Raw genomic sequence first — 26,805 nt, 5'->3', positions numbered from 1 at the left:
ACCCAGGGGAAAATTCACGAGGGGAGGGCCAGTCAACACTCCTCTCCCCAAAGTCAGATGGTTTTTTACCTTTTCACCCCGAAGCCAAACGAATCAATTCCAGGTCATACAGACCCAGAATAGCAGTGTAAACAATTTTGCAATCAATTTGGTTTCAGAAAAGACACCATTTAGGAGAGCTGTGGTGATTCATTAGAAAATTATTTTCTCATCCGGGCAAAGCCAAACAAGAAAAAATCATCATGAATCCACCTTTGCTTGCAAATATCCATAAGCAAGGCACTCAATTATGCCCCAAAAGACTTCATGATGTCCTGAGACACTCTCCTAATATGCTCATAGCTGTATTTTTTATGAAAAATACAAGCAACCATCAACTTTTGCTGGCTTCAGCACATCGACGAGGGATTAAAAGTGGGGACTGCAAAGCACTGTTGGAAAGCTTGGATACCGCTGACTAGGTGCAGCTGTGTTTGACTTTGACGGGCTGTATAAAACTCAGAATAGGGGGGGAGGTATCTGTTTTCAGTCTGTTTTTTGTAAATTCAGCTCCAAAAAAGCCAGGAGTCAATGGGTTAATATACACATATCCTACTCCTTATTGTGTGCACTCACATGCTTTGCAACATTTAGAATTCCTTGCGTAAATTTTTTATTTGCGGCCTTTGGGCAACCTGTGGTAGCGCAAAGTCCAGGTTCTGTTTTGGCGCGAGCTGAAATCAAAATGGCGGCTACGTGCGTCTTATAGTAGCGGAGATTTTCAAGTCCTTTTTTCCGATGAATACTCGCTCTTCTTACCCAATATTATAGCAAGTAAGACAGATATCATTAGAGGGAGCAGTGATGCTACTAAAACCATCTTTATTAAGCCTAAGAATGGGAAAATTATGTCTTTAGTTTTACACCACGTGCAAATTTGACATGTTATGAATTTATACGTACTTAAAGTCCATATAACCTTTCAGAGTTGATAGATTTTGTCAATTCTCTATATTTTCATCTTCCAAATGGTATGTGGTTCTTATGGACCCTATAAAACACGCGTTCGCGCGAATAACTCAAATCTGTAATATTGAGGTGTTTTGGTCAACCTTCGGAAAAAAGGCCGTGAACTGAAATGCCTGGCTCCAGTCATTTGTGACGTAGATCGAGATGTCAACCATGAGAAAACCGGTTCCCATCTTATGTCTTCTTAGTTATTGCTGAAGAACGTTGTGTGGTTACAACTTTGACCGTCATCTTTATATCTCAACCCGGTAGTCAAATGACTATTTAACTTCATGAAACAAATCTGCAAAATTTAGCAGATATTTTGTAGTCTTTGAATTGTTTTTGCATTGTGCGCGTGCTGCATTCGCAATCAAGAATGGCGACACTCTCACGAGCGCGCGCTGTTTTTGAAACCTACAATAAAACGATATTTTCTTTTCGCATACAATTCTCGACTTTAAATTATTCTTCGCTTTATTGTGGGTAGAGTTGCAATAGAAAACAATTCGCCAATATTTTGTGGTATTGCCATCTCTGAATTTTAATGGATTTAAGGAAAATACGTTGTTTAAGATTTTCCCGCCAAATCTTGGAATTATTCACTCGATTCAATCTCCTTTTGCGTGGCCAGGAAAATTTTCAAAGATCTGTAGAAAATTCAAATTTTAATCAAATTCAATTCCCTTTTCAGAATTTGAAAGTTTATCTATGCTTTGTTTTGGCTAGATTGATATAAGTGAAAGGTTTTAAGACTTTTAATGATTGTTGTTGTTGTGTCGATGCAAGTAAGGCGCACAAGGTTTTGGTAGCAAATACATTAGCCTGTCTGGTATTCAAATCCTCATGGCCCTTTCTAAGCCGAATTTATTTTTGGCTAAAATTCTGACTGAACGCTGTGAGAGCATTATGGTAAAAGATAGGTAGTTTTAAGATATTTTCAGATGTTTGCCTTAAAATTAACAGGAAATATAAGGAGATCCACGGAAGAACAGTTAATACGGCACCCCTTTCTGGAACCCTTGAATTTGGCTATTATATAAAAAGTACTGTACTTCCTACTCAGGCTTCCTACTCATTTTTTTATTTATTTTATTCATTTATTTATTAAATTTTATCTTTTCACAGCAACTGATGGATTAAGAAACTCATTTGGATTGAATGGCCAATTTAAAGAATTAAAAGGGTATTTATTGTGGATAAAGATAGAGCAGATCATTCAAGTACAAATTATCCAGGACATATACACAATCATCTGCTGTCGTAAGAAACATGGATGCTAGGGATACCGGGGATGGGGCAGCAGTAGAGGAAGGCAATGATAGTAACCATGGCGACTCAGATGATGATCTGCTCACTCCGCCATCCTTTCTAAAGGAGAAACGGCCAAATGTTCATGTCTTAACTCCACGAAAAGCCACAAGACCGGCTGATGCTGATGAGATTGCATCTCCTGAAAAATCAATAAAGCAGGAAAAAGAAGTCAAACACAGACTGGCTTTATCAGATATGCTAAAATCTCAACGGAGACATCAAAAGAAGAACCAGGAGCTGGTTGAGATGGAGCAGTACCTAGAGAACAAGCCAAAAGAAGCCAGTCAGAGTGATATGGAGGACTCTGAACTCACTGATGGTAGGATGGACAAAGCCGGGTTGAGAAACCATAATGTAAAAATACACTAGTTATCTTAGATCCTAATATTCTGACTAGAACAGATTAATATGAAATAGAATGAATGCTTCTTTTGAATCTCCTCACATACTATAGGAAATTTCTGATAATTTGTTTGGGTCATATAATGGCATTCACAGAGAGAAACAGGATATTCATGAGCACCCCAAAAGAAACTACTAATGAATAAAATGGAAATTAAACTGTTTAGGATATTCTTTATTTTAAAATGTAGTTTTTCTACAAGTTGTTTATGCATGGTTTACAGTGAGAACAAGATAAAATGTTAATGGTGTTCAAGTCGAATCTGATTGGTCAAAGTTGTTCAGCATGGCCTGCTCTCTGTGTCCTCACTGTAAAACATGGAAGAAAGGTTGGCCTCTCTGTGTAGGCTGTTTAGTGTATTCTAGAAAAGAATAAGAATAGAATCATCATCTAAGCTGGAAATTCCCCAATGTGAAACATCTTGTAAATAATCAGGGCTTGATTTTGATATTTTAAATAACTTACCAAATCTCAAAGGAAATAACAAATTAAAAAGAAACATGCAGTAATAGCTAGTAAGTTAGGATGTTTTTCCCAATTGCTACTCAGTAGCTGACCTGAGAGCAGTTGAAGCTATATCAGGTAAACATTTACGTGCAAAATCAAACCTTGATGTTGTTTGTTTTGTTCTCAGATGGGAGGGACCTGAGCCAATGTAACCTACCTCCTGAGCTTAAGACATACCTTCGACAAGTTAGTGACTTTTCTGAAGGCATCCGTGGAGAGGAAATATTTCCACATGGCCCTGCTCCTCTGGTAAGCACTGCAGTGTTTTTTTGTATCTTTAGAAGTTCATTTCTCTACTTCAAAATGGCCCTCAAAATTGGCACCAAGGGTCATTTGGAGGGTAATGGGTGCACACATTCACCTATTAAAAATAGGTGAAAACAGAGAATGTTAAATGGCAGTTCTTTTGCCTGCTCTCATTCAGGGTAATCTGGAGATGTTTTGTTTTCGAGTATTGAGAATTCTGTGGCGTGAGAGAGACTGAGGTGCGCTGGGACGAGAGTGAGAGTAACTTATTTCTTCTCACTCTTGCCCCTGTGCACCTCGGTCTCTCGTCCGCCACAGAATTCCCAATACTCGAAAACAAAACATCTCCGGATCACCCTGAATGAGAGCCGGCTGGCAGTTCTTAGACTAAAAGGTGCTTATTCATGCTAATTATTTCAGCCATTTACAGCAGCCTTATTCAGGGTGATTATGTATTTTTTTCAAAATAGAACAAATATATCTGGAAATCAACAATGCTGCCAGTGTAACAATATATAACATAGCATAAAGTGATTAAAATTATGTATATCAAGACTTTTCCTGAAGCTAAAGAATCTTTTTTGAGCACTTGAATGCAGGGGCAAGGGGTGCAACTACAGTATATAACATATGTTTATCTTTTCTGTTAATCTTTTAGAGGGCCATTTGTTAGAAAACCTTGACGGTTTAAATGTAACCTTCCAAAAATAAAGAATATTGTATTGTATTGTTTAGTGGTTAGTTCAAGATGGCAAATGAGACTAAAAAAATCAAATTGGTGGAATGACTAATCAATGGCAAGAATACACAATTAGTAAGTTTTTGTTGTCCCCAAACCTCAGAAATTCGTTTTAATGGAATGCCATATTGTCACTATCCATTTTTCCAGATGGCTGTAAAATCATGGTAAAGCTCCAAAGTGACATTTTTATTATTAACAGGTGGACACATTTCCATGCTTACCTCCTATCTCAGGCGAGGGGGACCAGTTTTTACGGATGGTTAAGGAGTGCAGTAGCCAGGAAGAGATGCGTGAGCTAGTGTGTGGAGGCTGGCTTCTCCAGTTCTATCTCAAGCAGCCTTGCCCTGACCTCTTGGCTGAGTGGGTGTTCAAAATCATGTGCACTCATCTGGATCCCCATGTCACATCTACTTGCTACCAAGTTCTGTGGTCACTGTTGGTTGCTGGTACAACGGTAAGCAAGATATGTATGTATGTACATATCTTTACTATTTTACATGTTATCTTTTTTATATAATATGACACAGGTTTTGTGAGTTTACAGTGCAGTGCCTAGGCATGGATAGGTTTTATAAGGGTCTGGATATTTCGAATCCCATCTGAGCTGGTTGTTAACCACTTAAAAACCAACTATAGATCATTTGCACAAAGATGGATTTTTGCTTAGCATACCTATCTGAGAAAGTGACTGCTATTTTCAGGAATGGCTTAGAACACAATATGAAAGAAATGCTTTAATTGTTCTAGTCAGTTTGACTGCTGGACCCCATATGGGCAAATTTTCTACATTAGTTCATTTGAATACCCAGGGTACCCCTTTGAATAAGGACAAGCATGTTACTTACATTCATCCCCTTGGTCACCAAAAACACTGCCAGATTGGAGTCCCTTTTACCCACAGTGAATCCTGGCTATGTGCTTAGGTTGATTTACATGCTATGATTTTTGCCTACAACCATCGCATGCAACACACTCGCCTCAGCATACAACTCAAGTTGCAAAGTCTAAATCAGCTCTACAACTCCGCTGTGACACAAGCTTACGACACGAAAAAGCTGTTGGATTTTTGAAACTGTACGACTTTGTGCCCATATTAGGTGAAATGACAGAAGCATTGAGGTGAATCTTCCTTTCAGGGGGAGAGACGGGGTGATGACTGTTGGTTTGCAAATATTGCGGAAATCCATACAAAGATATTGTCTGCAATAATGTGGATCTTTGGCCAAACATAGTTTTTCCAAGATTAAACAATTTGACACATTCTGTCAGCCATTCCTTCTCTCGGACCCTTTTTCGCCTTTTTCCATTTGTTCACGCCATAAAACTGCAACAGTGCCACGGTTCGCCATGTTTTTTTATGTTGGTCCCTGTCTTCGACAAGTAAAAACCGCAAGAGTCGTAGGCACTTTTCTTGAGACGTGAGCAAATAGTCGTGAATGTCTAAGTCAGAGCTAAGTCATGTAGCAGGTGATGGTAGGACAAAAAAATGAAATCAATTGATGTAAGCCATGACACATTTATGTTTAACTGACCTTAATATCGCATGTTCCAGACAAAGAATGGAATACCACGCGGCATCCGTGGCACAAGCTGGGCTCCAGGTGTTAAGCACCTCGTTCAAGTCTTATTGACATTTGGAGCCACTACAGAGACTTTGAAGGCTGACAGCCTTCCAATACCAATAGAACCTTCTCATTCTATCTCACCTAAATGTGAAGAAATTCCCCCTCTGCCTGTACCCGTAATAGCCCATGTTGTGCAGTTACTCACACATGGGCTGCAGAAAACTCACCTGAGGTACACCATAGACAACTTACACCAGATCATGGTCACCCTGTGCTGCTTGTCACTCGATCTACGGCTGCAGTCAATAATGTTTGATATAGAGATGTGTATTCTAGCTCTGTTGGACTGTTTTGGAGAGTCCCAGTGGCAAGAACAGGTGAGAAACCAGCTCATTGGTACAGGGATAGGGATGTTTTGCTTTCTATCATTTGGCTTTATTAAGAGCAGGGAGGGCCAAGCATTAGGACCCAGTCCCCAAGGGAGGTCTACAGGGGTTCCTGACACTACCCTGTACCCAAAGGGGGTCTACAGGGGTTCCTGATACTACCCTGTACCCAAGGGGGGTCCCCAGGTGTTCCTGATACTATCCTGTCTCCAAGGGGGGTCTACAGGGGTTCCTGATACTACCCTGTACCCAAGGGGGGTCTACAGGGGTTCCTGATACTACCCTGTACCCAAGGGGGTCTACAGGGGTTCCTGACACTACCCTGTACCCAAGGGGGGTCTACAGGGGTTCCTGACACTACCCTGTACCCAAGGGGGGTCTACAGGGGTTCCTGACACTACCCTGTACCCAAGGGGGGTCTACAGGGGTTCCTGACACTACCCTGTACCCAAGGGGGGTCTACAGAGGTTCCTGATACTATCCTGTACCCAGGGGGGGTCTACAGGGGTTCCTGATACTACCCTGTACCCAAGGGAGGTCTACAGGGAATCCTGATACTACCCTGTACCCAAGGGGGGTCTACAGGGGTTCCTGACACTACCCTGTACCCAAGGGGGGTCTACAGGGGATCCTGACACTACCCTTCACCCAAGGGGGGTCTACAGGGGTTCCTGACACTACCCTGTACCCAAGGGGGGTCTACAGGGGTTCCTGATACTATCCTGTACCCAAGGGGGGTCTACAGGGGTTCCTGATACTACCCTGTACCCAAGGGAGGTCTACAGGGGTTCCTGATACTACCCTGTACCCAAGGGGGGTCCCCAGGTGTTCCTGATGCTATCCTGTCCCCAAGGGGGGTCTACAGGGGTTCCTGACACTACCCTGTACCCAAGGGAGGTCTACAGGGGTTCCTGACACTACCCTGTACCCAATGGGGGTCTACAGGGGATCCTGATACTACCCTGTGCCCAAGGGGGGTCTACAGGGGTTCCTGATACTACCCTGTACCCAAGGGGGGTCTACAGGGGTTCCTGACACTACCCTGTACCCAAGGGGGGTCTACAGGGGTTCCTGACACTACCCTGTACCCAAGGGGGGTCTACAGGGGTTCCTGACACTACCCTGTACCCAAGGGGGGTCTACAGGGGATCCTGACACTACCCTTCACCCAAGGGGGGTCTACAGGGGTTCCTGACACTACCCTGTACCCAAGGGGGGTCTACAGGGGTTCCTGATACTATCCTGTACCCAAGGGGGGTCTACAGGGGTTCCTGATACTACCCTGTACCCAAGGGAGGTCTACAGGGGTTCCTGATACTACCCTGTACCCAAGAGGGGTCCCCAGGTGTTCCTGATACTATCCTGTCCCCAAGGGGGGTCTACAGGGGTTCCTGACACTACCCTGTACCCAAGGGAGGTCTACAGGGGTTCCTGACACTACCCTGTACCCAATGGGGGTCTACAGGGGATCCTGATACTACCCTGTACCCATGGGGGGTCTACAGGGGTTCCTGACACTACCCTGTACCCAAGGGGGGTCTACAGGGGTTCCTGATACTACCCTGTACCCAAGGGGGGTCTACAGGGGTTCCTGACACTACCCTGTACCCAAGGGGGGTCTACAGGGGTTCCTGACACTACCCTGTACCCAAGGGGGGTCTACAGGGGTTCCTGACACTACCCTGTACCCAAGGGGGGTCTACAGGGGTTCCTGATACTATCCTGTACCCAAGGGGGGTCTACAGGGGTTCCTGATACTATCCTGTACCCAAGGGGGGTCTACAGGGGATCCTGACACTACCCTTCACCCAAGGGGGGTCTACAGGGGATCCTGATACTACCCTGTACCCAAGGGAGGTCTACAGTGGTTCCTGATACTACCCTGTACCCAAGGGGGGTCTACAGGGGTTCCTGATACTACCCTGTACCCAAGGGGGGTCCCCAGGTGTTCCTGATACTATCCTGTCCCCAAGGGGGGTCTACAGGGGTTCCTGATACTACCCTGTACCCAAGGGGGTCTACAGGGGTTCCTGATACTACCCTGTATCCAAGGGGGTCTACAGGGGTTCCTGATACTACCCTGTACCCAAGGGGGGTCTACAGGGGTTCCTGATACTACCCTGTACCCAAGGGGGGTCTACAGGGGTTCCTGATACTACCCTGTACCCAAGGGGGGTCCCCAGGGGTTCCTGATACTACCCTGTACCCAAGGGGGGTCTACAGGGGTTCCTGATACTACCCTGTACCCAAGGGGGGTCTACAGGGGTTCCTGACACTACCCTGTACCCAAGGGGGGTCTACAGGGGTTCCTGACACTACCCTGTACCCAAGGGAGGTCTACAGGGGTTCCTGACACTACCCTGTACCCAAGGGAGGTCTACAGGGGTTCCTGATACTACCCTGTACCCAAGGGGGGTCTACAGGGGTTCCTGACACTACCCTTCACCCAAGGGGGGTCTACAGGGGTTCCTGATACTACCCTGTACCTCAAGGTTGGTTCTCACTGGGACGCAAGCGTAAACGCAAACGGAAGTGCAACACAAGTGAGAATTGGTCGAACACAAGTGCAAGAAAATCAAGCAGTTGCATCCTCTTGTACTTATGTTATAGTGAGAATCGCAAAACTATGTGCGTTCTGCTTGCGCTTACGTTCAACAGTGAACCAACCTTAAGGGGGGGTCTCCAGGAGTTCCTGATACTATCCTGTACCCTAGAGGGTGTCTCCAGGGGTTCCTGATACTACCCTGATACTACACTGGGTTCCTGATACTTTCCTGATACTACACTGGGTTCCTGATACTACCCAAGGGGGGTCTCCAGTGGTTCCTGATACTACCCAAGGGGGGTCTCCAGGGGTTCCTGATACTACCCTGGGTTTCTGATACTACCCCAGGGGGGTCCCCCAGCGGTTCCTGATACTACCCTGGGTTCCTGATACTACCCAAGGGATGTCTACAGGGGTTCCTGATACTACCCTGGGTTCCTGATACTACCCAAGGGGGGTCCCCCAGGGGTTCCTGATACTACCCAAGGGAGGTCTACAGGGGTTCCTGATACTACCCTGATACTACTACCCTGGGTTCCTGATACTACTAAAGGGGGGGGGTCCCAGGGGTTCCTGATACTTCCCTGGGTTCCTGATACTACTAAAGGGGGTCCCCAGGGGTTCCTGATACTACACAAGGGAGGTCTACAGGGGTTCCTGATACTATCCTGTCCCCAAGGGGGGTCTACAGGGTTCCTGATACTATCCTGTACCCAAGGGGGGTCTACAGGGGTTCCTGATACTATCCTGTACCCAAGGGGTTCCCCAGGTGTTCCTGATACTTCCAAAATGGGGTCCCCAGGGGTTCCTAATACTTCCCTGGGTTCATGATACTACCCAAGGGGGGTCCCCAGGGGTTTCTGATACTACCTTGTAGGGTTGGTCTCCAGGGGTTCCTGACACTACTCTTTAAACGTACCCTCATAAATTCCAATCAACAAGATATATTTTGGCTTCAGTTTTGTCATGGCTTAAACTTTAGGGGCTTCATACCAAGTCAAATCACTGCAATGCGTTGGAAATTCATTAAAAATAAAATCTTGGTTTCAAGTGATAATTTTATGGGAGTGAGAAGCAGTTTTGGCATTGTAGAAATCGTTGGTGAGAGTTCTTAGAATACTTACTGTAATTATAATGACAGTGGATAGACAATGATGGTGTGGTATCTGTCATTTCAGGTGCAATTACTTGTGAAGCATCTAGAGCAGCTAAGTACACATCCTACAAACTTGCTGCATATCGTACATCTTCTACCACACACCCCAAGAGGTATAGAGCTAAGATGCATCTTCAGTCTTGCTCTCATCAGACGTTTTGTCAACCAGTTCAATGAGGTTCCTTATAATTGTGATACCAAGGAGGGGAATGATGTCTGTGTGACTTTGGAAAAGGTGGGAAAAACCAGTGTTCTTTCTGTACTCCTCGAATGCTTTGTTAATTTGTATTACTGTATGTTACCAGGTTGTGGCACTGGTGGATGCCCTTAGGCCAGATGAGGACTCTGACTACCATCTCCTCTATGTCATCATTGCACTAGTGGACCTATCTCTTGGCAGTGACAGTATACCAGCCTCAGAAGGGGTAAGCCACATTCACATGACATGTACTCATCCACCAGCCTCTAACCACATAAAATGGTATGTACTTATCTACCAGCCTCTAACCACATAAAATGGCATGTACTCATCTACCAGCCTCTAACCACATAACATGATATGTACTCATCTACCAGCCTCTAACCACATTACATGATATGTACTCATCTACCAGCCTCTAACCACATAACATGATATGTACTCATCTACCAGCCTCTAACCGCATAACATGGTATGTACTCATCTACCAGCCTCTAACCACATAACATGGTATGTACTCATCTACCAGCCTCTAACCACATAACATGGCATGTACTCATCTACCAGCCTCTAACCACATAACATGGTATGTACTCATCTACCAGCCTCTAACCACATTACATTGCATGTACTCATCTACCAGCCTCTAACCACATAACATGGCATGTACTCATCTACCAGCCTCTAACCACATAACATGGTATGTACTCATCTACCAGCCTCTAACCACATTACATGGCATGTACTCATCTACCAGCCTCTAACCACATAACATGATATGTACTCATCTACCAGCCTCTAACCACATAACATGGCATGTACTCATCTACCAGCCTCTAACCACATAACATGATATGTACTCATCTACCAGCCTCTAACCACATAACATGATATGTACTCATCTACCAGCCTCTAACCACATTACATGATATGTACTCATCTACCAGCCTCTAACCACATAACATGATATGTACTCATCTACCAGCCTCTAACCACATAACATGGTATGTACTCATCTACCAGCCTCTAACCACATTACATGGCATGTACTCATCTACCAGCCTCTAACCACATAACATGGCATGTACTCATCTACCAGCCTCTAACCACATAACATGGTATGTACTCATCTACCAGCCTCTAACCACATAACATAGTATGTACTCATCTACCAGCCTCTAACCACATAACATGATATGTACTCATCTACCAGCCTCTAACCACATAACATGGCATGTACTCATCTACCAGCCTCTAACCACATAACATGATATGTACTCATCTACCAGCCTCTAACCACATAACATGGTATGTACTCATCTACCAGCCTCTAACCACATAACATGATATGTACTCATCTACCAGCCTCTAACCACATTACATGATATGTACTCATCTACCAGCCTCTAACCACATAACATGATATGTACTCATCTACCAGCCTCTAACCACATAACATGGCATGTACTCATCTACCAGCCTCTAACCACATAACATGGCATGTACTCATCTACCAGCCTCTAACCACATAACATGGCATGTACTCATCTACCAGCCTCTAACCACATAACATGGCATGTACTCATCTACCAGCCTCTAACCACATAACATGGTATGTACTCATCTACCAGCCTCTAACCACATAACATGGCATGTACTCATCTACCAGCCTCTAACCACATAACATGATATGTACTCATCTACCAGCCTCTAACCACATAACATAGTATGTACTCATCTACCAGCCATCGAAGGGGTAAGCCACATATAGATATCATGAGCCATCAACAGGACACAAAGATTCGAGAAGGATCATTTTAACGGCAGCATTACTACATTGCATTAGAGAGTGTTTATTTTTCCACAATCACACTGTGAAATACTACGCAACAAGGCTTTTTTCCAGCATAACGTGCTACTGTATGAAATATGTTATGATCGTTACACGTTACTGTGATTTTTAGCAATATATAAATATAACAAAATAACCCTAAGCGGTCTACCCTTATATAATAAAGAGATTTTTGTTTTCACTACAATTGATGTCACTTCCACAGGCCAGTTTAATGAAGTTATCCACTAGTCTTCAATCCCTCAACACCAATATCAAGGACCCCAGAGCCGCGTTCCTAAATCGCACCAAGGTAATACAACAATTTACATTATATTCTTACGAAAAAATATATCACAGAGATTGAAAACCCATCACAGAATACTAGTTAGTATAGCCCTAGCAGTATTACAGTGCACATTCTGATCCCAATGGGACCGATATCCATACAAATACAGAGTTTTCAAAAACTGTACTACGCACCCTTTTTATGTGTTGCTGGTGGATAACACATTTCCAATGTACCACATGTCACATGAATCATTCATTTTTCGGGAAGAAATTTCTGAATATTTGCATTTCCTTCGCTTCGCAAGCAGTCAACTGTATGTAACACACTTGCTCGGGAAACTTAGATAAAACGAGTTACATGACATGTGGAACATTATAAAGACCAGTTGTATGGTTTTACGCAAATGAGAGATCAAAACTAACAACACGCAAACAATTTTAAAAAAAACATGCAGACTTCACGTAAATTGCACGTAAGAAACACCCAGACTGGACGCAAGCAAAGGGCAAACTACGCAGGACTACATACATATAAAAAAATACATACCGTACGCAAGTAATATACAAACAAAAACAGTCACAAATTTTACGTAAGGTAACACCCAGACTACACGCAGAAGTTTTATTTTCTTGGTACAAGTCATCGCGTCTAATGCCTTGTGCACACTAGTGAGATAACGACATAACCACATGGGCATAAGGGCACTTGAACATATGAACATAAAAGTGCGCGCGCCGATGTCGTTGTGTCACACTAGTGAGATAAGAAACACCCACACTGGACGCAAGCAAAGGGCAAACTACGCAGGACTACATACATATAAAAAAATACATACCGTACGCAAGTAATATACAAACAAAAACAGTCACAAATTTTACGTAAGGTAACACCCAGACTACACGCAGAAGTTTTATTGGGTTTTATTGGGTTTTATTGGATTGACATAACCACATGGGCATAAGGGCACTTGAACATATGAACATAAAAGTGCGCGCGCCTATGTCGTTGTGTCACAAGTGTGCACCAGGCATAATTGCGTTTTCTCCTATTCCCAGATCAAAGATCTACTTGTGAGGACGATAACGAAGGTGACGTTCCTACAGCAGCAGATCGCACAGCCTCGACAGGTAATGCGCAACGGCATGACAACAAGCATGTAATGCCTTATCAGGTAGGTTGCGATATTGCCGCAACTAAAGCCGCAACAGATGATATATAGCCTCGACAAGTAATGCGCAACGGCATGACAACAAGCAATGCAATGGCTTATCAAGTATGTGATGATATTGCCGCAACTAAAGCCGCAACAGATGATGTATAGCCTCGACAGGTAACACGCAACAAGCATGCAATGGCTTATCAAGTATGTGATGATATTGCCGCAACTAAAGCCGCAACAGATGATATACAGCCTCGACAAGGAATTTGGGTGGAAGAGCACGTCAAGTAGTTAGCAAAATTGCCGCGACTAGTTTTTAATGGATCGTACAACTACGTCATGGAAGTTGCGTAGAATGCTGTCGCGACTGGGTCTGATAACGCAGCAAGCCACAATAGCACGGCAAACATGCAAATAGGTGCGCTAAAGTGCAGTAAGTCAACTGATATAACAACTTTTACACTCTTTCACTCCCTATAAGAGAGCTTGGGATCCGCACACCTCAAACCCTTCTGTACTGTGCTGCTTTTCGTACATTATTGTGTATTGCTAAATCTTCGTTCGTGTTCATTGTTTAAAGAAGAAGGGGATACGGGGGGAGGAAACCGGGGTGACCACCGCTTTCGTATCCGTATCTCAGATATGTTTTTTTTTTCCGAGTCAACTGCGAACACAATTTAACTTATTGCTCTGTCTCTTCCAGCTCACCCTTACGAAGTATTTCGAGACAGACAGCTCTGACTATGTGGTTGAGCTGCTTCAGGACGGGTCAGCCGCGAACAGCAAGGGCTCAGACACACCCAGCCCCGCGAGTAGCGGCGGCCAGCTGAGCGATGACGAAGAAATGCAGCACCATAACTAGAGTACGCCTCAATAACAAAGTCTACAGAGTCTACTCAGTAAACTCAAGGATAATGTGCAGGCTATGGACCAAATTGGTACAGTGCAGAACTAGGAGGAGTCATACACTGAGTGGAAATGCGTGATCTGCTAGTGCACCAAGTCAGAGAACAAGAATACAATGTACTCTGACCATATGGCGTTACAATTTATAACTACGAGGAGTCATACACTGAGTGGAAATGCATGATCTGCTAGTGCACCAAGTCAAAGAGTAAGGATACAGTGGACTCTGACCATATGGCGTGGAAATTTATGGCCTGCCAGTGAGAGTATTACACCATGCGGTGTTTGGTATGCATCAGACTTGCTAAAAACAACGCAAAACTTCGGGGAAACTATGGTGTGTAATTGCTATAAAGCCCCCGACGTCGGGCTGCATTGCTAGCATAGAGCGTACTCGGAGAGCATAACAAGAAACAAAACATTTATTGTACATTTGTTAAAATTAAAATCTAGTTCAAATAAGATACAGACATTTTAAAATTGTTCTGTTGTGTGAGCCTTATGGATTGGGTGATGTTTTGTAGTTTCAATGAGAGGCTGTAGATGTATTCTTCAATAACCATAATTCTGAGGAGAAAAAATATTTCCCATTAGTAGATATCAGTACTTGCTAAGTCAGTATTGCTAATGCTTTACACGGTATTTTCAGTCAGTATTGCTAATACTTTATACGGTATTTTCAGTCAGTATTGCTAATACTTTATACGGTATTTTCAGTCAGTATTGCTAATACTATTTTCATTAGCAAGAATGCCGCAAATTGTCGTTATGCGCGATCCTTCTAACTTAAAATGATAATAAATTATGACGCTAATATAGCCTGCATTCCCACGTGAAACCCGGACTAATTTAAGGCCCAAACTTAGATGCCGTGGCCTTTTAAACCAGATACGCAAGCCGGTAAGTGTCAACAATTTTCTACCTATACCCACCTCCCTTTCGGCGACGTGGAAAAAGCACCCACACGAGCGTGACGCGGACGCTGTCCGCATACTGCTGCTCATTACCTCGGTCATCCCTCTTTCCATAACTCAATACACGTACGGGGCAATAAGCGACTTTGTTACGCGAATGAAAATGGTGTACCACTAAATCTGTGTGCATTCATTCATTTTTAAATTACTTTAATTTAATTAATTAACAGTGTACCCGCTACACTTTGTTACGGTATGCAGATATGCCATAGTGTTAGTGAGTGCATGTGTGTTACCTTTGTGTTGGCGAATCGATAGAATCCAGACAGCGTCCGTGCGCGGGTGGGTGTCGGCGCTTGGATGACAGGCTGTACCTGGCCCGGGATGCAATCTGCCGTGTGCCGACTGCCAGGAACCCATGCTCTGAAAGAGCAATAACCAATTAATGCAGAACTGGTATTGTTTTGATGTCAAAAAGGTGCACCAATAACTATCAGGCACTAGTTATCAGTCAGTAGAATTATTTGTCAGAGACTAACCTCTGTGTAAGTGTGGGAGGCGGCGGGGCGTGTCGTGGCTTCCCTTTACTCTCCACCCATTTCTGGAACTCGTCCGCACTCTTGATTGTCTTCTCGTACTTTTCCTCTTCTTGTTTTTCTTTCTCTGTTTTCTCCCTCTTCTTCTTTTCTTTTAATTCTTTCTTTAAGTATTCATCCTTCTTGGCTTTCCTTCAATGGAAAAGAAGGATTCGATTAGTTGTAATGATTATGGTTTAAAGCCGCATAGTCACCCGTTTACTTCCGGGGGGCCAGACCATCCGCTCTAAATCAGCAGTCACGGAATATTTTTACTATTTTGAAATAATTTTTGCGTTTTCCGTTAAAAATCATCAAAAATTTAAAAAAATACATAATCGACCAGAAGTAAACTGGTGACAGTGCGGCTTTAATATAGTGACAGCTCGCGGGTTTGGGATTTTGTGGGTCCAGCCCTGTCCTATGTGGGTTAGAATAATATCTATTTTGCTAATCGCATGTCTCTCTATGCTGGTTACATAGAGGGCCTCGAACACCCTAGACCCTTTTGGGCAGGCTTTTGGCCCCACCCTAGAGCACCCCTCTTGGGTAGGCCCCTGGCCACACCCTAAAGCACCCCTCTTGGGCTGGCCACACCCTAGACCCCTTTGGGCAGGCTTTTGGCCCCACCCTAGAGCACCCCTCTTGGGTAGGCCCCTGGCCACACCCTAAAGCACCCCTCTTGGGCTGGCCACACCCTAGACCCTTTTGGGCAGGCTTTTGGCCCCACCCTAGAGCACCCCTCTTGGGTAGGCCCCTGGCCACACCCTAAAGCACCCCTCTAAGGTAGGCCCCTGGCCCCACCCTAAAGCACCCCTCTTGGGTAGGCCCCTGGCCACACCCTAAAGCACCCCTCTTGGGTAGGCCCCTGGCCCCACCCTAAAGCACCCCTCTTGGGTAGGCCCCTGGCCACACCCTAAAGCACCCCTCTTGGGTAGGCCCCTGGCCACACCCTAAAGCACCCCTCTTGGGTAGGCCCCTGGCCACACCCTAAAGCACCCCTCTTGGGTAGGCCCCTGGCCACACCCTAGAGCACCCCTCTTAGGTAGGCCCCTGGCCACACCCTTAAGCACCCCTCTTGGGCAGGCCCCTGGCCACACCCTAGACCCTTTTGGGCAGGCTTTTGGCCCCACCCTAGAGCACCCCTCTTGGGTAGGCCCCTGGCCACACCCTAAAGCACCCCTCTTGGGTAGGCCCCCGCCCCCACCAAAGACACTTTTGGGCAGGCTTTTGGCCCCACCCTAGAGCACCCCTCTTGGGTAGGCCCCTGGCCACACCCTAAAGCACCCCTCTTGGCCAGACCCCCGCCCCCACCCTAAAGCACCCCTCTTGGGTAGGCCCCACCCTAGAGCACCCCTCTTGGGCAGGGCCCCGCCCCCACCCTAAAGCACCCCTCTTGGGTAGGCCCCACCCTAGAGCACCCCTCTTGGGCAGGGCCCCGCCCCCACCCTAAAGCACCCCTCTTGGGTAGGACCCTGGCCCCACCCTAGAGCACCCCTCTTGGGTAGGGCCCCGCCCCCACCTACCAGTTCTCAAAAGATTTCTTGGACGAAAGTGTCTTGTCTTGCTTCTCCTCTTCTTCTTTCTGTTTTTGTTTTTTGAGTTCCTGCATTTTAGCACGGTGGGCCTCCTTCAACTCTTCGTCTTTCTTGCTTTTCCACGACTCGAAGTACTTCTTGGCGTCTTTCGTTTTTGATCGTTTTTCAAGTTCCTTCTCTTCCTCTTCTTTCTTCTTTGCTTTCAATCTTTCTTGTTTCTCTTTCAAAGTTTCCTCTTTCTGCTGGTTCCAAGACTGGAACGCAAGCTTGGCCTTGAAAGGAAGAAAATAGAACATCAGACGATAAGCTCATGGGAATATATATATATATATATATAAGTTATAATGACAAAACCATTAATCGTTTAAATAATGTCGCGATACGGAAGGAGAGTGAAGGAAATTGAGTCAGATGGGTGAGAAAAAAGGGGGAAATCACATTTTGTATTGGCCAAAAATTGTATTTGACAAAAATTATATAATTTCACACATTCAAAAAGCCATCTTTTCTACCATAATAATAAACGGTCCCTTACGGAATCGTACCTAAAAGATCTAGCTACCACGCGACGCTAACCGATATCAACGCGCAATCCGAAACGTGTGCTCATAAATCCATGACTGCGACTTAACACAAAGTCACTTACACTCTGTTTTCTCTCCTTTTCCTCTCTGGCTTTCTCCTCCTGTTTCTGTTTTTCCAGCTGTTTCTTGGTCAGCTCCTTCTTGATGGTCTGGTTTTTCCGGGATAACCAGTTATCGTACACGGTCTGCCGTATGGACACGGTATCCAGGCTGCCGCGTCTCTCGTATCGCTCCGTCTCCGCCTCCCCCCTCAAGCTCGACAGCGATGAAGACCTCCCCATGGTCTTGTACCGTGGCGAGAAGTCGTCCACGCACTCTTCACGCATGCGCGGCTTTACTGCTTGCTGAAGATGGGGGGATTTGGTCATCTCGCTAATGCCCCTGTCCGCCCGCATGGGGCCGCGCTTGCTAGGAGTGGACACGCCCCGTGATTGCAGATATCCTATAGTTAAATCATAACAGCTTGTTAGCTATCAAAGACGCCAGATATCCTATAGTTAAATTATAACAGCTTGTTAGCTATCAAAGACGCCAGATATCCTATAGTGGAATTATAACAGCTTGTTAGCTATCAAAGACGCCAGATATCCTATAGTGGAATTATAACAGCTTGTTAGCTATCAAAGACGCCAGATATCCTATAGTGGAATTATAACAGCTTGTTAGCTATCAAAGACGCCAGATATCCTATAGTGGAATTATAACAGCTTGTTAGCTATCAAAGACGCCAGATATCCTTGTTAGCTATCAAAGACGCCAGATATCCTATAGTGGAATTGTGTAATTATAACAGCTTGTTAGCTATGAAAGACGCCAGATATCCTTGTTAACTATCAAAGACGCCAGATATCCTTGTTAACTATCAAAGACGCCAGATATCCTTGTTAACTATCAAAGACGCCAGATATCCTATAGTGAAATTGTGGAATTATAACAGCTTGTTAGCTATCAAAGACGCCAGATATCCTTGTTAGCTATCATGACAATACATTTTCTGAATTATAATAATGCAACACCTTTCCTGTTCGTTTGTATGTTTGTTTGTTTGCTTGCATGCTTGCTTGCTTGTTTGTTTGTTTGTGTGTGTGTGTGTTTGTTTGTATGTTTGTCTGTCGTCTGTCTGTCTGTCTGCCTGTCTGTCTGTCTGTCTGTCTGTCTGTCTGTCTGTTTGTTTGGTTGTTTGCTTGTTTGTCTGTTTGTTTGCTTGTTTGTCTGTTTGTTTGTTTGTTGTTATTGTTTCTTTTTTTACCTTTATGATGGGTACCAAATGTCGCCTCATCCTCGGATTCCCACTCTGGGGTCCGTGATCTGGCGTAGCTCGCTTCTCTAGTCGACCCTTGGCTCCCAGGTGTGACACGCCGAGCCTCTTTATTTGGTTCCTGCCTCTCGGGTGTGATTCCTCTGCCACTCTTTTTTGTAGAATCTGAGCGACCTTGAGTGGCCAGAATCCCTTTAGTCCTTGGTGAAGGTTTAGGCTTACGACGCATGCTGTTCTCTGCTGTATCACCCTTCGACCCGACTCCTCTCCTTCGCGACGTGTATTCCTCTTCGCTTTCGTCGTCAGAATGTGCAAATTTTGTTCTACGATTCGCGTGAGGGGACTTGCATCCGCGCTCCATGCCTTCCCCTCTATCGAGCACCTCATCCTGACGACGCCGTTCTCTAGGAAGAGGGCTCTTCAAACGACCTTTTTTGCCCTGCTCTCGTTCTCGATTGTCCACAGCACCGTCTTTCTCATCTTCGTCTTCTGTGCTTCCCAGGTAACTTAGCTTTGATTTAAGCTTCATTTTTTCTTCTGTCCGTGATGCCTCTTTTTTACCCTCCCGGGGTACAATATCGTCGTCTTCCTCCTCTTCTGTGCTTTCCAGATAACTAAGCTTGGATTTCTTTGTAAAACTGCCCGCTGTAAGCCTGCCACTTTTGTCGTCCTTGATTAACTTGTCGTCTTTATCCTCTGAAAATTTATCTTTATTATCCGAACGCTCTTTAAAGCCTAACTTGGATTTGAATGAGTCTAGTGAATGGTCGTCTTCTTTCTTCCTTCGAGTCGGAATCTCTTCATCACTATCTTCTATAGTCGACTTTCCAGTTCTTTTGAAGTCTGTTGTTCCATTACTAACGCGTTGGTTTTGCCTTCTCCTAGCTATCACGTCCTCCCCATCGTCATCGCTTTCCTCTTCGTACCTTGCGTCTCTCTTATTGTGAAGAGGGCCAGATGTTTTATGGCCACGCGGGGATGGGACTGGCTTCTCCAGTTGCGATTTTTCATTTTCTTTTTCATCCTTTAAGTTTGTTTTTCTCGACACAGCAAACCTCTCTTCTTCATTCCTCCTATTTTTTAATTTTTCTGTAGCTCTACTACTGTGATGATGAGAATCTTCGTCATCCTCATCATCACTGATACCATTTGATAGTCCTTTGGATACTCTATTACTAAAATGATTTTTTTGTTTTCTATCCTCTTCTTGTGCTTGTAAATGTTTTCTTTCTTTTGGTACTGGGGGAGTGGCTTTCTTTTTCATTTCAGACTTCGAAAGTTCTTTTTTTCTATCAATAACATCATCATCACTATCATCATCACTAATTATGTGTTTCCTTCGTAAATTTTGGGATTCATAAACGGGGTGTTGCAGCGATTCCTTGGTTCTAGGAATTGGGGAGATAGGCTTTTGTTTACTTTTTTCAAGTGATTTTGATCTAATTCTATTTGAAACCCTTACATCCTCATCACTGTCTGAATGTACCATGGAGTCTTGTCTAACGCTTATCGATCTTTCTCTGCTTCCACTTTTGTAAGAGCTATTTCTTCCACTGCTAGTATTTGACGTCGCCCGAGGGAGTGGTCTGGGCTTTGCTCTGGGTGACAAGTCGTCGCCATCATCAAGAGAATGCTGTTTTGATGACCGGGGTGAGGGTTTTGGAGGCTCATGATCACCTTCTGTCATCATCCTCTGCCTCTCACCTATAATGAAATATTTTGATAACATTTTACTTCATATTCAAATTAGTGAATTAGACATAAATGTACCAAGTCTAATGAAAAAAATATTTAAGCCTCAAGGGAAAGGGAATTTCTTTAATCCGAAAAAGGAGTTAAAAGGGAAAGCTGTGACTTAGAAATCAGTACCATATTTGTGATTATCATGTGTCATATGTGTATAATGTTTTATATACCTTAGACCCAGGACTACAAGTAAGTTTTACTTGTAAAGGTAATGGAGATGAAAAGCAAGTGAACATGTACTAAAATGGATTATGCCAAGGAGAGAAGGTGCAGTTCTTCAGAGTTAAAGTGATAGGGGTTCTGAACGGGAAATTCAACAAATACCTGTAAGTGTTACCAAAAATTGACAAAATTAAATAAAAAATGCCAAAACGAAGATAGAAGTATCCCCTTCTATTAGAAAGTCTTGAATGAAAATTTGTCAGATTGTTTTGTTTAGAAGTGAACTTTTTTTAGAAAAGCCTGAGGCCTGACCCCTTGAAAAGTATGACGGCATTCCCCTGGTTGACATGGGAACACTCCCTCACGACTCAGGTACGTACACAGGGGGGTGCACAGAGTGCGCGCGCACCCCCCTGGGCGGCCAAAAAGTCAGTCATTCCATATTAAGAAATCTTCAAAAACTACTGTATGCTTTTTCCATATGATACCTGACTGCACACCCCCTCAGCCAATCCTGGGTATGCGTCTGTGTAACTGCACCCAAGAATAACAAGCAGGCTAATTATTCTTAGATAAGGTATTCATAGAAAAAAATGTTTAATTGCTGCCACCTCTCGTCTTGGGAACTCGTCCCCCAGTACGAGAACCTCAAGTAATAAGGGGCCACCCTCTGACCTGCCCTGATGTCTTACGTGTTGGCCCATACCTTGTAATATATACAACATAGGGGTACTAAGGTACAGTAGAACCACCATTCAATTGACACAAAAGACACATAGTGTCATAGTTTCGATAGAATCGAGGGCCTATTAAAGTGTAGATTGGATGTTGAAGGCTTTCATGGTTCTTTACCTTTTTTTAACTCCCTCGACTGTTTTCTCTCTTTCATGTACACATCATCATCACCATCATCCTCAGAAGTATTAGCTAGTTCATTTCGAAACATATCCAATAGATCGTCATTCCCACTTTCCTTTGATCCTGTGTTATGTTTGCCTGGGAAATTTTCCTCGTCCGAATCCGCGAGTTCCCGCTCAAAAGATACTCGTTTATTAGCTAGACCAGAGCTCGCCATTCCTTTTTCAGACGCGTAGACTGTTCGTTGTTTGACTAGAGGTTTTTTTGCACTGCTGTTCATGTTTGTATTGTTTAAATCTGAACGTAAACAACCCTAATTCAAACCGTTGAAATTTTCCGCCATCTTGGCAGCGATGCTGGTTGGCTAAGGTCGCTTTGGTTTTTTGAATAGACAATCCTTGTAAGAACCTCAAAAAATAACATGCACGTTAAAAATGCTTTCTTCTGCTGTTCTGTCGAGGTCAACGTTATTTACGATTCAAAGAATGCTGTTTGGAGAATTAGCATTTCTCAAAGCCTTTGGATGTAAATGACTGTATTTCGTCATGGGAACTAACACAGGTATCCCAATACTCGATGTTTAAAAAATAAGTGTAGTCTAGCTTCTGTTTGTAGAGTTTTTTCCTCCCACTTTTCTTCATTTAGATTGAAGTGACTCCTTTGTTGTCGGAAGAAGGCATCAAGAATAAAAAAAATGTCTCAATCATTTTCATGGTAAGCCTGTGGTTTCGCGCCAAGTTTCCCGCTCTGAAGATGGCGGATGGTTCTCCATTCTACGAGTCATGATAAGTTGTCAAGATAACAAAGCACTAGTGTATGGATTCGGCTTTAATGTTTTCGGGCAGATAACCGGGGGCACAAACCAAGGAGAAGATGTGGTTGAATCGCCTATCCCGGTCCGTGTAAAAGATGCAGAAAAAGTTATTAAAATCGAAGCATCTTGGAGTTGCACATTCTTTGTCAAAGGTAAACCATTGATTTCCCTAGTCTTTCCAACTAACCGCTAAGCTCGTGATATCCAGAACTTATATTTATTTTCTCTCCCTGTAGAAGATGGCTCAGTAGATGTCATCGGAGTTATTCCGAATTCAGACTCCATTGTTGATATAAAGACCTCACTTCTTCCTGACAAGCTCTGTAAAGACTTCAGTTGTGGCTGGAACAGTGCAGTTCTGTTAACCCATTCTGGGGAGTGTTTGGCGTGGAAAGATTTCAATGTTGGAGTGGAAAAGGCTGCACTCCTAAACATAGATCAGAAGCTTGTTAAAGTTTCTGTTGGTGATGAACATACAATAGCCATATCAGGTGGGTCACATAACATGCAAAAAGCAAAAATGCGATAAGCAAATGAACACAACTTATCCGGTTTGAGTGAGCATACAATAGCGCTGAAATCAGAGATGTCCCAAAGAAATTTGCCACTGGTTTGGAAGGGAGTTAACAAAAGCAAATTGGGGTGCCAAAGTGAAATACCAATAGTTCATCATCGGGGCACTCACTTTTCTCTTGCTACCAACTCCCTCGTTCCTCTCACAGGCTACTTCCTTCCTAGCCAATGACGTTTGTCAGCTGAAGATGTCATAAAAAAACCCTATTTGAAAACAACAATTAAAATGAAAACAATATGAAACAAAATGGAGATGACCAATCCTTTACAAAAATACCATTGCACAAAACTTTTCTATCGTTTGTTTGTGATATAGACAAAAAGCAAGCCTTCTCAGTAAATCCCACATCTGATGGTGGAAATCTCATGATGTTATGTACCAGCATATCACCCTCTCTGAAAGTAGATGCAGCATCTTGTGGTAAAGAGCATGTTATTATCCTTTCCGCTGGGAGTGTCTTTAGCTATGGAGGAGGAAGGTATGTTTGATGATATGTGCCATAAGACAACTAGGCCATGGCAGCACTGATTTATTTATTTCCCTATAGCCGTGGACAACTAGGTCATGGGCTGACTGACGCCGAGACAGAGCCACGGAGGCTTGAGGTGCTTGTTGGGATCAACATCAAATGCATAGCTGCTGGAGGGTGGCACTCTGCAGTTATCAGTGGTGTGTGGGCTATTTACAATTCATTGTTTTGTAATTTAGACCCAAAATGATCCAAGAAGAATTTTATCTGATTGATGTCAACTTCACAGCCAAACAGCATGACAGAGAAATGCTTTTGGGAGCATCAGAATGTGACAGATTCTTTCAACTCATAAAGCTTGTGGTGATCAAAACTGTGATTTTAACATGCTTAACAGGCTCATGTTCTTAAGCCTCCTTAAAACATTGACTGCAGGCCATTTTTGAGCTGAATTTACAACAAAAAAAACAGACTGAAAACAGATACCCCCCCCCCCATTTTGAGTTTTATACAGCCCATCAAAGTCAAACACAGCTGCACCTAGTCAGCGGTATCCTAGCTTTCCGACAGTGCTTTGTAGTCCAATTTTAATCCCTTGTCGCTGTGCTAATGCGAGCACAAATTGATAGTTGATTGTATTTTTCATAAAATACAGCTATGATCATATAGGGAAAGTGGCTTAGGACATCATTTAGTCTATTGGGGCATAATTGAAGGCTTTGCTTATGTATATTTGCAAGCAAAGGTGGATTTGTGGGTATTTTTCTTGTTTAGCTTTGCCTGGATGAGAAAATAATTTTCTAATAAATCACCCCTGCTCTCCTAAATGCTGTCTTTTCTGGAACCAAATTGATTCCAAAATTGTTTACACTACTATTCTGGGTCTGTATGAACTGAAATTGATTTGTTTGGCTCTTAGAGTGGTGGATTAATGTTGTTATCTGTTTATCAGATGCTGGAGATGTGTATGGATGGGGCTGGAACGAGAGTGGTCAAGTTGGTATAGGTGATGGAATACAGTGTCAGATGGACCCCACTCCTATTTGCTTCCCAGCCTCTGATGAACCTAACGTTGTGTCTGTTGCATGTGGTGCACGTCATACTGCTGCCGTCTCTGGTAAATGTTTTCTGCGTCCTCTGACTCCACATGCTTATCTCACTTTGTTTTCAAGGTAAAAATAGCTGTATAGACAGACTACTCATTGTATGTGTTGTTGTTGCAGATGATGCACAAGTTTGGACATGGGGCTGGGGTAAGAAGCTATTTATATCTTTATTTTGTTTCCACTTTGGGGCAAAACCTTTTTTTCCCACTGCTCTTGTTGGGCCTATAAACTAATAAAAAATTTATTTATAACCAGGGTTTTTTTTTTCTCTCAAACTCTACCCCAACAACTTCACCCTAGACCTGCCCTTATGAGGGTGACAAAGTCATTTTTGTTTCAGGGTGGTACGGACAGCTCGGACATGGGGACAGACGGACAAGAACAACTCCATGTGCTCTCAAACTCTGCTCTGCTGATTTGACTACTTCTGTTTTTGAAAGAACTGTTTATTGTACAAAATGGACTACATTTATTCAGCAGAAATGTTTACCAAGGAACTCTGTTCAAACTTGCTGTTCCTAAAAGTACCCTTTTAATATGTTTGAAAACTAAGAAAAAGGATGAATTTGTAAAAACTAAATAAATACTAAATACTAATTCTGGTGTAATGAACAGTGGAATACTTGTTTATAGCATAAACAATGAGAAATTAGATTTTGAAATAGCCCCCCCCCCCCTCCCCTCTAAGTCCCCTCTTCTTTGATGCTCTAGGAGCTAAGAGATGTCAAGGCATTTACCCTTAAAAAAAGTCAATTAAACAAACCTTGTCTTTAAGAACAACTGCCAAGTCCTGTAAAATAGAAACTAAGCAACCATAACATGAGAAAATGTCTTGCAGTGGAAATGTATGAAACCTCACCGATTATCAAACAAATAGGCTGTGGTTAAGCAGATGGAGATAAAAACTATACTACTTTTACCCTACATGATTAATTTACTTCCTAGAGTTCTTAGCAAATGATCTTGCTAGCTATACTGATTATTTATATTCAATTTGTTTTTTAGGAAGAAAACAAAAACAAAAAGAGGAATTAAACAAGTATGTGATCTTTTCTATTAGAAGGGGTGTCTTTTGTACAGAATGCTTAATTGGTTGAGAGGGGAGGGGTAACAGTTTATTGAGCCTTTATTATGTGATATAAGACAATCTAGTAGATTTCGTGCCATAATGTCAACAATAGCAGGGAGGGGCACTCCCTTATTACAATAATGCAAAACCTATTATTGACAATAACAATGGTAACATGTCTTTGTTTATCAAACAGGGGCTATTTCTGAGACCAACTTGAGGAAGAGCTGTTAAAAGAACAGGTTAAGGTTAAAAAAAAAAACAATTATCTGATTAGAAAACTATGTACTGTAGATTTCTTTGCACCAAGATAATAACAAACATCATTTTTTGTTATTTAGGAGGAACAAGACAAGCTCTACAAGGCCAGTGATGAAAAGTATGCATTACTCGTTAAATTATAGAAGTATTAATTAGTTTTTTTAATATTGTTATTTACATTTTAATAAGTTACTAAATTCTTAAAACATGTATAACATGTAAAGCACACTAAACATTTCATGGCTTTGACTGTTTTACACTCGCATGTTTTCACCTTTTTAACAAGTATACAATTTCATTCTGGTACATCTTGTGGTCACTGCCATCTTCAGGGCCACCCCCAAAGCACCTGTGCACCCCATTCACCTAAGGGCACGCATCAGCTGCACAGGTGTTCCTGATAGATGAGGAAAAGGGTAGGAAAAGGTTCTGCGACACCATGTTTTCATGGGCCCTCATGATTCAGAGTTGTTGCTAGATGTTGAAGTGTCAACCAGACAGCCGCATGAAAGAAATGCCTAATATCAAATGCCCTACAGTGAGCGTTTTGCAGTCAAGATGGTTTCTGTTGGTAGGTTAAAACTAAATTTGAATGATTGTAATCATAGCCTATGGTCACACTGTACACAGAAATGTAAA

General features: G+C 43.3%; 3 protein-coding genes across 14 annotated transcripts; 2 read left to right on the top strand and 1 right to left on the bottom strand.

Annotated features, from left to right (window-relative positions):
* Positions 1-703: 703 nt before the first annotated feature.
* On the top strand, positions 704-14,718 carry LOC5503347. Its single transcript, XM_048729508.1, has 10 exons — positions 704-813; positions 2,116-2,620; positions 3,339-3,460; positions 4,399-4,653; positions 5,752-6,141; positions 9,874-10,086; positions 10,157-10,276; positions 12,108-12,194; positions 13,229-13,300; positions 14,036-14,718. The coding sequence occupies exons 2-10, from the start codon at positions 2,260-2,262 to the stop codon at positions 14,192-14,194; spliced, it is 1,779 nt and encodes a 592-aa protein (XP_048585465.1). The 5' UTR covers positions 704-813; positions 2,116-2,259; the 3' UTR covers positions 14,195-14,718.
* Positions 14,643-22,362, bottom strand: LOC116617218 (microtubule-associated protein 9). Its single transcript, XM_032379717.2, has 7 exons — positions 21,868-22,362; positions 19,099-20,811; positions 17,912-18,291; positions 17,254-17,537; positions 15,692-15,880; positions 15,449-15,575; positions 14,643-14,805 (listed from the first exon to the last, which is right to left on the bottom strand). The coding sequence occupies exons 1-7, from the start codon at positions 22,151-22,153 to the stop codon at positions 14,791-14,793; spliced, it is 2,994 nt and encodes a 997-aa protein (XP_032235608.2). The 5' UTR covers positions 22,154-22,362; the 3' UTR covers positions 14,643-14,790.
* LOC5510564 (RCC1 domain-containing protein 1) lies at positions 21,641-26,805 on the top strand. 12 transcript variants are annotated; one of them, XR_007312085.1, is made up of 11 exons: positions 21,648-21,752; positions 22,519-22,839; positions 22,924-23,178; positions 23,577-23,739; positions 23,809-23,930; positions 24,683-24,847; positions 24,954-24,983; positions 25,842-25,875; positions 26,102-26,147; positions 26,247-26,284; positions 26,499-26,805. XR_007312085.1 is itself a non-coding variant. In XM_048729511.1 (10 exons), the coding sequence occupies exons 2-9, from the start codon at positions 22,656-22,658 to the stop codon at positions 26,112-26,114; spliced, it is 966 nt and encodes a 321-aa protein (XP_048585468.1). In that variant the 5' UTR covers positions 21,648-21,752; positions 22,519-22,655; the 3' UTR covers positions 26,115-26,147; positions 26,247-26,805. The 12 variants fall into 12 exon arrangements, 5 of the variants coding, with proteins under 5 accessions (XP_048585467.1, XP_048585468.1, XP_048585469.1 ...); XR_007312084.1 differs by having other exon boundaries at positions 26,102-26,153; XR_007312082.1 differs by having other exon boundaries at positions 21,641-21,752; positions 25,842-26,147.

The sequence above is a fragment of the Nematostella vectensis genome, chromosome 6 (assembly GCF_932526225.1).
Source record: "Nematostella vectensis chromosome 6, jaNemVect1.1, whole genome shotgun sequence".
Taxonomy (NCBI): Eukaryota; Metazoa; Cnidaria; class Anthozoa; order Actiniaria; family Edwardsiidae; genus Nematostella; species Nematostella vectensis.
The sequence above is the reverse complement of the archived record's forward strand: the minus strand, read 5'-3'. Positions and strand labels throughout refer to the sequence as shown.

Coding starts and splice junctions, on each gene's coding strand:
- LOC5503347 (XM_048729508.1), top strand. CDS start 2,260: ATGGATGCTAGGGATACCGGGGATGGGGCAGCAGTAGAGGAAGGCAAT. Junction 10,087..10,156: donor TCTGTGTGACTTTGGAAAAG/GTGGGAAAAACC, acceptor GTATGTTACCAG/GTTGTGGCACTGGTGGATGC. Junction 12,195..13,228: donor CGTTCCTAAATCGCACCAAG/GTAATACAACAA, acceptor TCCTATTCCCAG/ATCAAAGATCTACTTGTGAG.
- LOC116617218 (XM_032379717.2), bottom strand. CDS start 22,153: ATGAACAGCAGTGCAAAAAAACCTCTAGTCAAACAACGAACAGTCTAC. Junction 15,881..17,253: donor AAGAAATCTTTTGAGAACTG/GTAGGTGGGGGC, acceptor TTTCCATTGAAG/GAAAGCCAAGAAGGATGAAT. Junction 15,576..15,691: donor CCTCCCACACTTACACAGAG/GTTAGTCTCTGA, acceptor TTGCTCTTTCAG/AGCATGGGTTCCTGGCAGTC.
- LOC5510564 (XM_001630972.3), top strand. CDS start 22,656: ATGATAAGTTGTCAAGATAACAAAGCACTAGTGTATGGATTCGGCTTT. Junction 23,740..23,808: donor TTTAGCTATGGAGGAGGAAG/GTATGTTTGATG, acceptor ATTTCCCTATAG/CCGTGGACAACTAGGTCATG. Junction 24,848..24,953: donor TCATACTGCTGCCGTCTCTG/GTAAATGTTTTC, acceptor TTGTTGTTGCAG/ATGATGCACAAGTTTGGACA.